Source organism: Schistosoma haematobium, chromosome 4, assembly GCF_000699445.3.
Source record: "Schistosoma haematobium chromosome 4, whole genome shotgun sequence".
NCBI lineage: Eukaryota > Metazoa > Platyhelminthes > Trematoda > Strigeidida > Schistosomatidae > Schistosoma > Schistosoma haematobium.
In genome coordinates, this window is record NC_067199.1 from 16,216,608 (window position 1) to 16,233,549 (window position 16,942).

Sequence of the window (16,942 nt, forward strand, 5' to 3'; positions counted from 1 at the left end):
CCATTTAAGTGTTTAATATGATTTTGTTTTCTGTCAGTTGTAAGGCTGTGAAGATTGTTGAGTTTTAGTGGAAATCATAAACCGATCAATGTTAGACCACCATTAAGTACCTCGAAGCACTGGACGCCTGTTTTATCCTAGTATGGGACTCCTTGGCAGTGCACACCCACGATCCCGCTAGTGGGACTCGAACCCGGGACCATCGGTTTCACGCACAAACTCCTAACCACTGAGCTGGATTTCAACGGTGTTAATATCTAACTTCAATCAATCCGCGAAATTGCACGATCATCCTTCATTGTCTTCGATGGATAACTGCCTTACTTACATCCGGCACAGCGGAACCCCACTGATTACGGTTTTTTAATTCTGGTGTAGAATAGTAGTACTGTAGTGAAGGAGAACACAGGTGAGGACAACCGAAATTGTATTTAGCACAAATTACAGAGTTACTTGATAAAATAGGAAAACCATATAGTAAATCGTTAATTTGCAAAATATCAATACATCATATCAACGTGGACTGTTCCTGTTGCACACATCAATCCATTGTCTCACATTTCATTGTTCATGCGTTTTCTTACAAATTGCGTCGTCGCTCTTCCTTTTTTGATCTACTGCCAGACATTGCGTTTTTAACTCGCGTTATATACTACTTACATCCATATAAGTAGCACGCACCACAGTATGATTGTTCTGATAATCCGAATCTCTTATTTCATCAAGTTATCTCACTTAGTACATCACGGTATAAATTAGATGTAAAATAATTACTTTGCATTAAACAGCGTAAACAAACTGATGATTAGCAGAATTATCAGAATGTTTGTTAAATACATAAAGCAACACTTTAATTCCATTTAGTTTACCGTTGTGCATAACAAAGACTACATAAGAATGTCGGACATTTTTAATAACTTATTCGATTTATTATTTATAAATTTAATTCGAATACTTGTTGCATGAAAAAAACAGTTGCCTTAATTGAAACGTGTTGTAAATTGTGAAATAAGTGATGATGGAATAAGCTTCCGATTGATTATAAAATCGTGTACAACGTAACAGATATAAATCTATCATTTATCTGACTATAAATAGTGGTCATTTTGTTATCTTAAGCTTTTCTGTTTTCGTCTTTCTAATGAATATTATCATTATACGTTATCTGATATCTTACAAACAGTTATGACATGTGTGTCTTCTTCTAAACTGTTCGAATCGCAAAACAGGTGCTTGAAAATTGGTATTCTCTCAACAAACGTTAGATACAGTAAAGACTTAAGTCATAATTTCTATCCTGATCCTTTATTATTTCGATTTTTCTTCCAATTTAACCTTTCTATGTTCAGTCATAACTGGTCCTATTAGTCGTTACTGTGCTATATAGGGTCAACCGGATATATCACCTCTTGTCAAAATATTGATCAGTTGTTTAGTTTTAATTTTGTTATCGTCCTGGCTAGTGTCATACATGTGATCTAAAAATGTTCACGTAATAATCACTAATAATACAAAAAACGAACTATTGAAATTATGCAATTGTGTACTTACAAACAATTGACATATGGGAAAATAGCGTTGCGTTATATTCGTTTGCTCAGTTTGTAAGCTAAAATGAACCATACTGTTATAAATTTTCACGAATGAAAGAGGATGATATTCGGAATTGAATATTCCACTTAAGTCTTCATATTACAGATAATGTTTTTAGCGTGCCCGCACACTAAGGCACTAATTCTCAAATCCTACTTCGTTTCCCCACTGACCAGAGATAGAGGTTCAAGCTTGTCTAGAAGCTTTATTGTGAGCGACCTGAGATTACTAATCTTTCGAATATATTTATTTATATACAGATTAATTGGAGTAATTATTAATTTTAAAAAAATTATCACATTGAACAAACTTCACACTAAAATAGTACAAATGAATATTATAATAAACAAAAATTACACTGGACTAATTTGACAGTTAAATAAGCGAAAATCAACCTGAATTATCTGCAATGAAAGTTGCACTAAGGTAATACAAAAACCAGGTTTTTTCTTAAAAGTCTGTATTTGTAGATTTAACATCCAGTTTGTTGGTAGTTATACGGATGAACAAATATATTGCCACAGTGTAGGAAAAACGTTCACTATATTGTGATATTCTTATTAAGAAACTAGAAGCACAGTTGCTAGTAACACATTGTTGTGGCTTCGAGTTTTTCATCTGTTCACATGTTTGTCCGCTGCCAGTTGTTCAAAGTGACATCTATGTATGAGTAATCAGGAACGTTGCTTTTCTTCCTAATTACCACTGATAATCTTAGCACGAGAAATAACTTTTCTCTTTAACCCTGGATAACCCAGATGTATCACTCATGTCATATAATGGCTGCATAAGATATAAACAAGATAAGAAGGAACTTGTCAAATGCAATGTATATTTCCTTCCTCTGAATCAAAGAAATTATCCCTACACACAGAAAATTCCAAACTTCAGAGTAGAAACGTTTATTCAACATTTATTGCGGTAATCGTTCCCTATTTTAATAATCAACTTTTACTCCCTTATCTCCAAAATGAGTTATCTTTGTTTTCATGATTTTCGCTAGTACTGTCTTTCCCAACTTATTTAATTATGCTGTGGAACTTATTTTTATAGTTATGAATTTCTACTTCTTTCTGGAACATATTTGATTAATCTTTCAATTTCAATAATAATTTTGTCTTCTATTTTCTTAACAAGGAATCAAGTCCGCCTTTCTGTCCATTTGTTATCATATTCGATAAGTCAATTGTAATTACCAAACATAATGTGTATCAAAAGAGCTTTCACTTCCTGGGATATCTTCGGGTCTCCAAACAGAATATGTTAGTTTCAATGAATTGCCAAATTATATATATATATATATATATATATATATATATATATATATATATATATATATATTTCTTCGACCATAAAATTTATCCGTTTAGGTCGATTACCGCGAAGCAAACTTTTTCATGGAAAAGCTCAATATATGAGTAGTAGTTCTAACAATAGATCAGTATTTAACACACGCGGAAGATATTTTTTCGCGGTACAGACGGGGAATTCAAGGCATATTTATTTAAAAGACTAATATGTGAACGAAGAATATTCTTTTCGATAAATTCATTTCAGGTTCTACAATTCATATATCCAAATTAATAATCTGAAAAATGGCCAGGTTAAGGGTAAAGTACATCGTTTAAAACATGTGAATTTAGGATTGTTAAACAAAATACAATAAAATTGTTAATGTTGATATGACTCATATAGAATGTTAACTTGAATATGCATTTATGTTGAGTGAAATTTAAGATCCATGATCAGAATAAATACGGGTCAGATAGGGTGAGAGAGAAATAATATTAATTGAGAACTTAACAGGTAGTTGGGTTTCTTAAAATCTGGTTAGCACTGAATAGAATAAATAATGAGTATTAAATTATGTGGAATATTGAGACTCATTAGTGAAAATGCCGCGGATTAAGGGGTAGCGAATTATTGATCGGACCAAAGACGCACAAACACGTAGAACGACCTAGGGTTCTGATTGGCCCCGCTTCCCTGTCTAGCCCAGTCAGTTGAGTCCAGAACACAAGTCAGCCTCGGATATATGAATCATTATATTTCAAACACACTCTGTTTATATACTAATCAAGCAGACCACATCGTGCCATAAAATAGAAAATAACATTGTACAATATTGACCAGTAGGAAAATGACACGTGAAATAAGCACTGACCAATAAGAGAATAATACCATCTCCAAGTCCAAGAATAGCATTAGACTTAATAGAATAATTTTTGGGATATTTTCCTGAATATCCCAACAGTAAATAAAAAAATAGATTTTCAAAATGTAGGTTGTCAAATGGTACTATACCGTATTTATAGTCTACGAAAAATGGTTCTAGCTTGGTTACCTACCGATCCCGGTAATTAATACTTATTTTCTTCACTTAAAGCACAGATCCAGCGTTACTTTGAGATGGCTTACGATTATTCCGAACTATAAACAATTGTGAAATGTCCTCAAAATTGCAGGATCTGTACGTTTCAGAGAGCTTAAAAATTGATCCCCGCAACACCTCAATAACAGTTATCCTGTAAGCGACTGAAAAGACAGGGATCCAGGAATGATGTTCAATAAATTAAAACTAAGATACAACTGCTTATATAACGTGGACACATATAACAAAAAGAGCAAACCAAAAACGAAAGTAGCTAATCGGATGGTAGTAAAAGTCAGTGGAACAATGTGAATTGTAAAATTACCGATGATTCCTTGTTCGTTAGAGCTCCCATATATCAACGAACATCAGGAAGCTATATAATTTGAGGCATTCTAAATATTCAATAGCCGTGATGTACACTATCCCAGGACTATTCCCGTACGCGTTACTTATCGTAAAAATCACTCATTTTCCAGTGTATTCGACTACTTCAAGATGTTATAACGAAGCGAAATTCATGTAAATTGTAATCTACCGTCTGTATGGATATGGTTAATGTAGTAGAATAATTAATGCAGAAAGCTGTATATGAACGAACGTCAGAATACATGATAACGCCAACCAAACATGAGTCGCTTTATGTAACGAGACTCGACACAAAATCTTTTGCGCCATAAAAGTGATTTATATCTGGTTTAAAGACTTGGTTATTGAACTTGTGCATTATTCACGAAATGAGGGCCACACCAGGTTTAACAGATCTGTTGTCAACAAACATCTCATTAATAGCTTAGGTTAGAAAAGTACGTACGAAGTTCTACGTTGTTACTGACTGACTGACTAATCCTATTAGTAAAAAAGTACGAGAGTACCAAGGATTGGTTTGAGGTATTCAGCTAACTAGAAAGGTGGATAGAATTCATCGATCCACATGTATGTATTTATCTAAGATGCTCAGGCAGATGAAATTATCAAGGCAAATCCCACGGTAGTAGAAGTAGTAATAGGATTAATGTTAACAGATAATGGTAAATGTATCAAGCTTAGCTCGAGTCGATTACAACTCTCAAACTCACTATTTTCAATGTTCACAGAAGTGAGTTGTTGGCATCATAGATTTCAGAAATGTGGGAAAAGCTCGTCACCGCTACATCAGAAAAAAGTATTGCTATTGTGTACACAACAACGATCTTTCAAAAAGAATGACATTGTTTATTTTAGTAAGGTTGGATTTTTGCTAGCAATCGGATCCTCCTCATTACCTAAATGTACCTACATTCTAGTACTGATGATCCAAACTGGGACTCGAATTTAATACCTTTCAATTCAATCGCCAAAGTGTTATCGACCGAGTTCAAATAGTCATGGCTGTGAAGGTAATAGTTAAAGTCTTTAATAACAATGACCAAGAACGTATTCATGATCGTAAATCCAAAATACCCTTCATATTCTCGTTGACTAACTTACCATCTTTGTATAGAACATGATAAGTATTCAAGGATCAAACTAGTGGAAAGAAAACTGATGGTTATATTTCGAAGATAAGTGTTCCGAGTCACTTCTATATATATAAAACTTTTTGTAGACACCAACAGAATTATTATACTGCGAAACAGTATATATGCAATATGATTTTTGTTAAAAGAAATAAATCGGAATACTTTCCACAAAAACATTTGTATTTAGTCAAAAACAAGAATCTTCATTCAATACAATTAAGAGTCAAGACTGAATCAAAAGATATAAGAATTTAGAGGTCAAAAACATAAGTAAAAAAGTACTGAAATACTGTACAATTTATTAAACAATAGATTTTATGTACAAGATTATTTTGACAGAACATTCAGTTCTGAATTAGCAATTAGAAGATAACGTTGAAAAATATCAGTCTAAATATATACAAAATAGAAATTTTCTAACGTTATAATTAGTCATCTAACATAAAACGCTTTATTGTTGTTTTACGACGTTTTGATGGACGTATTCTGCAATCGTCATCGACTTCATCATTATCATTATTATTACTATTGTTATTACCTCGTGACGTAGTGGCTCTGGAACTATTGGAATCATCGCCACTTTCATCATCAATCACAACAACTTCCAATACACGATCTTCATATTCATCATCCTCATCATCTTCACTTTTAACAGATTCATCATCTACTTCTTGACGACTAGTTGAACGTTTATTTGTTGACTTACGATCCTTTGATACTGCTACTTCACTGTTTACACGTTTGCCTCCACTTGTTTTTAATTTATTCGTAGATTTATCTACAGAACGCATTGCTCCACTTCTAGTTTTTCTGCTGATTGTTGACTCTTCTTCTTCGGACGAACAAGATGACGAGTCACTAGTCACAGAACCAACTTCATTACCATCAGAATCACCATCAAAATTATTCAACTGACTATCGCTTCGATTATGTCGTTTTGAAGAAGTTGAATTACTACTGTAAGTTGAAACTACTTGCCGCCTTTCTGCCTAAAACAGTAAAAACCAAAAATTTATGTAAGACAACTGACTATGTAGGAGTTTTAGGGAAAACTTTAGTCTGAATAAACGTATTTCCAGTCTTACATAAGACAGGTGAATTAAATGTAGAAGGGTGAACAATTCGGAATGCATGTAAATAACGTTAATGATTACATGTCTACCAATTGAAACTAGATATATAAAGTAGAAACAATGTACTAACTGTTCATGAGATTGAGTAGAATGTTCAGAAACAATTGCTTAATAAACAATACTGAATTACCAGAGCATATAGAATATAATTCTGTTGAAGCGAGCCAAATATTGTGTAAGTTGAAACTACCTTGCGAAGAATTATTGTATATCATCAGTATGGAATTATAAAAAAATGTATGATTACCACACTTTTATATTCTCCTGTGTAAGCATAAACTGTCATTGCATGTTTTGTCTCTTTGGAATTATTATTAATTACCTTTCAACCCAGCTCAGTCCCAAACGGCAACAATGGCTTTGATAAAAATTCCGAATGCATAAAGTTTAGTGTGCTCAAATTGTTTTATGTAACTTCTTTGACAAGTTAGGACAATTTCGTATACCAAAACACATCTAATGATTTACTCATTACTTTGTTGAATCTATGTCTTCTATGAAATTTAAACGATCATTATTGTTGTACTACAAAAATATCTTACCCAAACTTTTTATATTCTCCATTACACTTATTGTTGTATATTTTTTACATTAAATTCGTTCAAAATGCTTATTACAAAATTATCTGAAAGTCATGTCTAGTGTACAGTTAAAGTTATTAATATTATTATTTTGTAATTTGTATGAGCCTGAGATCATGCCTATAAACTAGCGTGTGTTGTGTACTTGTATTTCTTGCAATATGATATATCATTACTATGAATAGTTTTGATAACAATGCATTGAACTATTTATTTGGTCACTAGAAATTAAACATAATACAATTTAAGATTCAAACTTAATTATCAGTATAATGAAATCGTTCAAATTACATTATTTTGAGACATTCTACTAAATTTACAAGAATCGAAAGAAAAGCCGACGAGTATAGCATACATTCTCAGAAAAAAATGATATTCATTTTATTTATATTATTGACTTACTTCAGCTGCTCGACGTGAATCTAAATTACGAAGACTATGTCCACCTTTGCTACCACCATGACTAGTAGGTTTTATTCGATCAGATGAATTTTTTCTAACGTCACTTTTATACACATCACCATTAATATGAACTGAAGAATTGCAACGTGACAAAGAATCTGATATTTGTGAATGACAATCACTAGATGTTGGTGGAAGATCTTCAACTAATGCCAATAAGTCAGAGAAACGATCTTTAAGATTTGGAGATAATTTAGGCGATACCACTAAAGATTGAAGAGCTGATTGTATATCATCATCTTGTAATACTTGAGGAGAGAAATTAATTAAAAAGCATGAAATAATAAAAGGCAACATTCAAATAGTTCTGAGAAAATCATTTCAAAGTCAAGAATGATCAATTAAATTGGTTATCAGATATGTAAAATGTTTGGTGAATTTATTCGAAATCTGAGTTCTAGCAAAACTTCCAACATCTGTAGATGAGAATGGAACACAATAGCTTAGTATAAATTAATTAAGAAAAATGGATACAGAATAAATTTTACATCAGTATAAGGGCTGTGGAGATTGTTACATTTTTATAGTTTACATTAATGACTGATCTTAGTTAGACAAGCGATGAAAACCCCGAGGCACTGGATGGTTGGAACTCTGCAGAAGTGAACATCCACGACCACACAACCAGAGATCAAGCCCGGGACCTTCGATCTCGCGCGCCGACGCCTAACCACCAGACCACTAATTAGGAGTCCAATGACGAACGAATTTAATTCCGATCAATCCGCGATAGTGTGCCACTATCGTCCACTGAGAACCTTATACTCGACATGATCGAGATCCACTGGAGACAACGACAGTCGAGCAATATTGCGGACTGATTGGAGTCAAATTTGTCCATCACTGGACTCCGGGGAACAGTGGTCTGGTGGTCAAACGTCCACGTGAGACCGGAGATATCGATTTCGATCCCTGTCTGTGCGGTCGTGGATGTGTATTTTTGGGGAGTGTCATACCAGAACGAAATAGACGTGCAGTCCTTTCAGTGTATCAATGAGTGTCTAACTTAGATCGGCTTATGATCTCAATAAAAATTCTATCGACTTGAAATTTGATGCTTAATTACAAAGCGATACTATGCACAAGTTGAATCTTTCCTACATTATTCATAAAATCACATATTTTGATTGGTTTGTGAAATATCAGTGGTCAAAAGTAGTTAGTTCTCATGCGACAATTGCGACTGATCGTCCGATATAGAAAAAAACAAGATTCGCTGTTAGATTGTATTACTGAAATATTGTAGCATTGTTTTCGACGTTATTTTGTTCATCTAACGCAAAGAACGTAACACCATCATAAGTATCCACCTGAGTTGTAAATCTTCTCCATCATTCTATTACAACATTGCACTTGACAGACATAAACACATACAACAGACGGATAGATACAATTCAGTAGCATTGATTAAACCTTTGTTAACAGTCGATCAACTACTTTAAAGCATTCTTTTCAAAGTTGTAAGGATGATCAATATATTATTATATTTTACAGAGATATTCATTAAAGCGTTAATAACTCCGTATAATCGAGCTATCACTACAAAAACAATAAATAGTAAGATCATTCATAGTTACTAAGTAATAATCGAATGATATCTTTCCAGAACTCTTGAGAGGAAAGGTGGAACGATGAATATCTGAAGTTAAAACAGGAAAGAATTTAATACAAGAAATAAAGTGTATAATTAATGAAACATGAATATGAAAACAACTTTTAAAATTATGAAAAGACTAAAAGGTAGTGAATTACATGAAATATTTTTACAATTTCTTCGAAGAGAATCCAAGTGGGTAAGGATGAGTGATAGGTCCACACAATCCTCAGGTGACAGCTGATGTCTACAAAACAAAAAGTTTAAGAAATGCAGTTGATGAATATCGAAAATCTCTGCATATATATATTTAGTGAAGATGAAACTATTGCTTAATTTGGAAATTGTGAGCCGTCTTCGAACGATGTTACATTATTTTATCGAAACTAAACTTAGTGTTCGAGAGGGTATCATGTACCCAGGAGACTTGAAGGTCCTCGTTTGGAACCCATGTAAAGAAATATGTGAGCACTCTTGAGATGCTCCACAAGAGAATAAATATATGTCAACTGCCTTCTATTATATTGCACAAAACTCGAAAGTCATTTTCGAATAAGTGTGTTTGATTTTGTTTCGAATATGTTTGGTAAATTTTGAAAAATTAGTTACCAAGTTTGTAGATGTAGCTGTAATACTTCTTTTCGCTTCTAATTTCAGGATACTAACACTTACTTTGAAGAACTGCGGCGTTTATCCTTGACGTCTTTCATATTTTGATTATTAGTAGCTGAAGATACACCAACTGCATTTGTTGAAGATAAAGGTGCATTGATAAACGAACATAAAATGTTTGAGAAACGTCCAGCATGTTGATTATCCGGACAGCTCCAAAAGTGCAGTGCAGTCATTGATAGTAAATCATTTGAATTACGACGAGATAGTAAAGCACGAACTAATTCAAAGCTAGGTCTGTAAGGTCAATTACAAAAATAATTATTCAGATTACTGAAAACGATTTTGCTATACAAAAAGAAAAGAAGCAGCAAAGGCACTTAGAATTGAAATACAACTAACTACCTGATCACTGCCGTTTTTTTAAGGGACTATACATACTACATACTATGTTAATGTATATAGCTTAGAGTGTATCACCATTGATCCTCTTATGTGCAAACAGGAAACTTGAGTAGGGACTGATAAGCAAGTCCGTCTAGACAAATATAAGAAGTAGACACTACTACGACTACTACTACTACGACTACTACTACTACTACGACTACTACTACTACGACTACTACTACTACTACTACTACTACGACTACTTCTACTACTACTACGACTACTACTACTACGACTACGACTACTACTACTACGACTACTACTACTACTACTACGACTACTACTACTACTACTACTACGACTACTACTACTACTACTACGACTACTACTACTACTACTACTACTACTACTATCACTCATTTCCATAATAAACTAGAAAAATCGAAAGTTGTTGAGCATGTTTACCAATTATCTTAATAGTGCCAACGCTAGAGGGATTGTGGTCGGTGAAATAAAGACAATAACGTGACTTATTGCATTACACAAAAATACCAGTTCACAACAGCATCTGACAAAAGTTTTTTTAACGACGATAGACATTTGATTACCTATGTTCTATTGGTATCAAAAAAGTATGGCAGAAACACTGAGTACTTAATACTTCGGACGGATACTCAGTAGTTAATATTTATTGTTAAACAGTTGACAAGATTGTGAATTTAAATTCACTGAAAGGATTAAAGCATTTGTTATAAATACCTGATAAAATACTACTTCAGTAAAATATTGAAATCCAAGATATAAAATATGTAGACGCTTATAAAATGACCAAAAGTGATCGAATTAATGAATATTATTCAAGAACATTTCGTTAACCAGAAATCTCAAGTTTCGTAAAGTGAAATTTAAATGTTACATTCTTCATTATTTAAATAATTATAAGTGTAAAAACTTTGTTTTCCCAGTAAAATATAAAACATTCGTAAATCAACACACTTAACTCTAAAACAAAATACTTACTTTTCTAATTTAAGGAGAAGAATCAAATTGGAACATGCTTCAGGATGCTCTGAATTAGTTCACGAAGTAGAAAAAAATAAAACAAGAACTTAGGTAATACATAAATTAATGTAATTATGGAATGAAAGGAAATTAAATAATTTACAAATAATATCTGGAAAATTTCATATTTTAAGTGGAACAAATATGTATATCTATACAAAACGTTACTAGGTGTATAATCTTAGCAAAAATATTCGTCTGTCTTATGTAGTCCCCTAAAATTATTTGACAAGATTTATTTGATAAAATCATACATTTAAATTATTTTCTTTAAGAAATAAAAGAAGGCTAACTAACATTTCGAAGACAATCATTTTTGAGAAATTGGAAATAAACAATTTCTGATATGTATTGTTTTATTCACGAAGATATATAGTTTCTTCAACAAATGTGAGAAATGGAGTCATAAAAACTTGATTCTACACAATCTAAAATACATAGTCCTGACCCCTCACCCAAAAGAGGGGTTGTTAGGAAACGGGTAATAGGTAAGGATGACAAATCAATTGATGAAGTAGTGAAACTTCATCAGTTGGGATGGCTGGGATATGTGTTACGTATGCCCAACCACCGACGTGCGGTGTTTTATGGTGTAGGAGTAGGTTGAAAGAAAGCTAGGGGCGACCAGACCAAAACATGGCACAAATCCATGAAGTCACTGACAAGTGGACTGAACCATGTTGGTAGATGTAGACTACGTGGTTGGGATCCACGAGACGATAGCAACCGATGGTTAGAGACCTTGAATGACATGGCTCGAAATCGTTTACAATGGCGCAGGTGCATCCAATCTCTGTGTTCTCCCAAGTTCTGATCTTCTGAATTATTCATGTCCCTTTTTTCTCTTTCCAAACTTATTTCACTGGATTTTACTCTCCTTGAATAACACCTTCAAGCCTTAATCTTTCCGATTACTGCTTATGCTCTTACTACCTCTACCACTATGGGATTTGAATCGACAATTGTATCTCTGCGCTAATGCGCCATGGCAACTTGAACTGATGTACGTGTGTACGAAGTTCTACGTTGTTGTTGACTGACTGACATCTCCCGAAAACTTACCATTTGTGGCAATAAATTCACCTAAACCCTGTTTTTATTATTCAAAACATCCCTGAAAACCCACAGAATTCACGCTTTCCAAGTGCCTCTTCATTTTACATTTTGTTAGAATCGTATATGAAAACGAGGCATTCCAAACCCAGTAAATCGATAAACGGAACGCACGAGAGACTGTACAAGTTCAATGTATTCACCAAAACAGGAGCTTAACAATTGTACTGACCTTAAATCGTCCGTACAGTTGTTAAAGCCTTTGATGAAATATCCTTGATGTGTTCGAACAGTCAGTCCTGTAGCGCGTTATTTTCATAAACAGATCTTAAAATCTCATGAATTTCCTAAGTAACTACTAAATTTGTTTATGTATTAAACGGATCACGTACTAACTAAGTAAACAGTCCCCACAATATTTTAAAAAGTCACCTAAAAACCAATTTTACATTAATATTTACACAACTACTAATATGACATTCTGAAATGAATATGCTAGTTAACTAAATAATTCTCTTAACACCCATTTTATGATAAACGGATTTGCAAATTTTTTTCAGTGAGTTCTATTTAATACACTTTACATGTGCTAGAATGAAATCAGTGAAAATATCAGATACACATAAACGCATCAATTTAACAATAAACCTACTAAATGAATCGACAGAATGAATCAACGGTAGAAATCGACTAGTTGGAATTTCATGAGCATTAATCAACTGCCAAAAGAATAACTGTTCAATCGAATTCCATTCAAGACTGGCATCTGGGGATTTGTTGATGAATGGAATAGTGTTATTGAAAAGGAATAAGATTAAAGTAAGAGTATGGAAATATTAATTCCATGTGAACTAGCAAGTATATATTTAAAATCAAAATTTGTAGCGAATAAACACCGAAAACGTTAATCTACCGTTTTAATTGTATTCACAACTAAACGAAAAACACTTAAAACTATTTGTTGTATCTAATGTATATGATATAGTCAAAATTTACAAGTATTCAATAATATTTAGATGGTTAAGTAAATATGATGGGAATTCAAGCGAGATTCTTGAGTTTCAATGCGTAGAATAAATCATCACAAGAATCTTTGAAATAATATTTTTTGCAACAATTATTTACTGAAAAGGTGACTTTACAAATAAGCATTACTTCATGATCAAATAGAACCTATAATTGATAAATAAACCATTCAACCGTGAAAACTATTAATCCGAGCTATGCAAATTACAAAATGATAACGAATTCATATACATCTAAAAATCATTAACATAGATTAACTAATGCAAATTTCGTAAATATAATGAATTTGGCTAAGATGGAATACAATGCTATTAAATGCAAGAAATATGAACATCTTCGGTTTGATCTTGTGTGGAATGGTGAATACACACTTATGAATAATTCTCAGACCTCCACCCCCACAACGCCAAAATAGAACGAAAAAGGTATATAAGATAAATGTTGACTATTTCCAATGGGTCTTCTGTTGATATTAGTAATAAATTAAACATACACACGCAAAATAGCTTCCGGTTTTGAAAAAAAGGACTAACGATGATAATTGTTGCCGATATTTATTTAATGTAGTATTTTGTAACAGATGTTTCATTGAGATAAACAAGTAAAATGACATTACGGTATCTTTACCAACTTCCTGATAAAGACAACAACAAAAACGCTAAAATGTTCAATTCAATCCTGTTGACTATGCAAATGTACAAAAATAGATATATTAGCACATCTCTTGGGCACACAATATACTTTACATCAAATTAATTTGATGATAAAAACACATAAATTTTCTACAATTTGAATTCAGCAGCGAACAGAAAATTTGTTTACAGTAACAGTTTGTGAACAATAAATTTTTAAAAATTCATAATACAAAACTTACTTAATATATTGGTCAAATCGTTATTCGGAAAGAGATTTAAATGTCCACGAACTATTTCACTTATAAGAGAATTACACATTCCAGGATCAATGGTAGCAACAATTAATCGAAGAAATTCCGTGTCATTAGATAGTTCTGATGAAAACTATAAAACATTAAACAAAATATATAAAATTAAAAATATTCAAGAACAATAACTAACTGTAAAGACATTTAATCATCGTTGATCCAACAGAAAATTTATAAAATACACACTGGAAAAGAATATTTTTTATAACCATTTCTACTTTGAGGCATTCTGTCTGAGATCCCCAACCATAGATTACGATTAGCTTAAAAACGTACAGTAATAAATCAGAGCTTTCCAACGTGACTCAAATCAACAATGGCTTTATTGATTACCCAATAAGATAATTTAGATTAAAGTGTAAAATGAATAAAATTCGGAGATGAAAATAATCTGACTAATCGACTAATAGCCCAAATTTTTCCTTAACAATTTAGCCACTTTTTATGAAGTTTAATTTTCTGAGCTGAGTAATTTGATTGTGAAACTTTTATGGTTTTTTCTAAGCAATATCATCAGCACAAAACTTCAGATAGAAGTGATAGAAGTAGGGGAATTTAAAACTCCATCAAAACTATTCACCTGAACTACAAATTTCCACTATGTCAAAAGTTAGCAACTATGATAGACTAGAAATATGGTTTGATCTGAAAGTAATTATTCACACCACAAAGGTGAATATGTTCCAGTTGACAGATCAAGTTGTGTAAGATTATTAATAAGCACTCACTTTTTCCTAGTTATATACCATGTTTACAAAAAGAACAAAAATATCATAAACCAAGTTGACTACTCATTATATTATAAACAGCTATAATAAAACTAATGACTTTTATTGTATAGATATTTTTTAGTAGCTAATTATAAACGAATTTATACATGACGATTAAATTTAAATGCTTAACTGTCTTATAGATCTTGCTATAAGTGAGACTTGGTATTTTGTTTTAGTCATGATCAGGGTGAGGCTAGTAGCGATCAAAATCCAATGAGCATCACTTTTCATCGAAATTAAATACACAAACATTTACATGGTTTTTTGTAATTGTATTATTATGAGATAGACATTATGGAGTTTATACGATGACGAATATGAAATATGGCGTAAAGATGAATAGATCATTTTGCTGAAATAGCTTTCTAGTGGCTTTAGTTATATATTTGAAATCCTTTTTCCACAATATAAACGCTATACTTACAGTAGATATACAATCATAAAAAATTAACACACAGAATAAATGTGTATATATACATGACCACTATCATCCATTTGTCTTAAAAGATTCTTAATCGATTCTACCTCGAAGTTGACTTGGTTCAAAACATAAGATATTTAGTTTGAAAGTTTTAAATTATACCGTTTTTCTATGAATAAAGATAATCGACCACTTAATTTCTGAGTATATGGGAATACGACACAATGGAGTATATAGTAAGAATCCTTAAACAGATTCGGAATAGTATTAAAATTTGTCAGATTATACAAAATAAACTTTACATACAGAAAAACGATCACTAAGATAACATAATGCAGTACGAAAATTAAATGCGCTGATTTTTGACTTTTTCTTACCTAGTGCCATATTATTGCTCTTGGAAAAAAACTCAGGCAATACTTTTATATATGCGCATGTGTAAATGTGCACAGAAATAATATATCACATAAAACCTTAAATATCCCATGCTGAACACGGAAAATAGTAACATTAGTTGGGTGTAAAAAGGAGATCACAGCGGGAAGTTGTCCCAAAAGTCTTAATTGATCTTATTGAATAAGTAGTGTAAACATCACAAACTTACCACAGTGAATACGTCTGGAAGTAAATACGCGAACAGGCGACGATTATCATCAGACAGCAACTAAAATTAAAATTTTTGTAAATTAACTTATCTCATAGGAAAATAATAAACATTTATATGATGTATCGTAAAAATTCACAAAAAATTAGAAGTTTTGAGTGAATCGAAAACCACAGTAATATAATGAAATAAACTGTCCATTCTAGCAATCATTTTCTACACTGGCTCTCAAACTAGACATTGATATTAGTCACGTTGAATGCTGTTAAAAGCTTATTATAATACTTTAAAATTTAACTACAGTTGTAAAAGCACTCTGTAATTTCGGCGGGTAAGTTTACGTCATATAAACAAATTGATTAATACGATGCCCAAAGATTGGGCCGAACAATCAGGTTATGATGGATTGGAGAATGAGTGACCTAAAAGCTAATTTCCTCCAATTGTTTGTAGCATTTTACTATAAGAAACCTCCACCATAACACAAACAAATTGTTACTATTTGGCTAAGTCCTATATGAATAGAATACAGAAAAAATATCATTAAAAATGTAAATGAAATATCATAGATAATATGAAGATTATTAGCACGTAATTATCTCGGTGAAATAGATACAGTGATATAACTCGATTACTAATCCGATTAACTATAGCCAGTATTAAAAATAAGGGGCATAGACTTTTCCCTTCAAAATAATCCAGTCTCAGTTAATCTGTGAAACAGAAAATTGTTCATTGAACTGAGAAGTTTAACAATCTCATAGGGATGGGATAAAAATACAAATTTTATGACTGAAATTGTAAAGTCAGTTTTCTGAAGAGTAT

General features: G+C 32.2%; 1 protein-coding gene across 1 annotated transcript in view; it reads right to left on the reverse strand.

Annotated features, from left to right (window-relative positions):
* Positions 1-3,180: 3,180 nt before the first annotated feature.
* INTS3 (Integrator complex subunit 3) overlaps positions 3,181-16,942 on the reverse strand; it is a 35,273-nt gene continuing 21,511 nt past the window's right edge. The window contains exons 18-25 of the mRNA XM_051215803.1: positions 16,118-16,177; positions 14,251-14,395; positions 13,003-13,116; positions 11,256-11,304; positions 9,909-10,145; positions 9,395-9,483; positions 7,583-7,890; positions 3,181-6,455 (exon numbers count right to left, since the gene is read on the reverse strand). Coding sequence (XP_051066337.1) covers positions 5,895-6,455; positions 7,583-7,890; positions 9,395-9,483; positions 9,909-10,145; positions 11,256-11,304; positions 13,003-13,116; positions 14,251-14,395; positions 16,118-16,177 — 1,563 coding nt within the window. The 3' untranslated portion in view covers positions 3,181-5,894. The remainder of the gene's footprint in view (positions 6,456-7,582; positions 7,891-9,394; positions 9,484-9,908; positions 10,146-11,255; positions 11,305-13,002; positions 13,117-14,250; positions 14,396-16,117; positions 16,178-16,942) is intronic.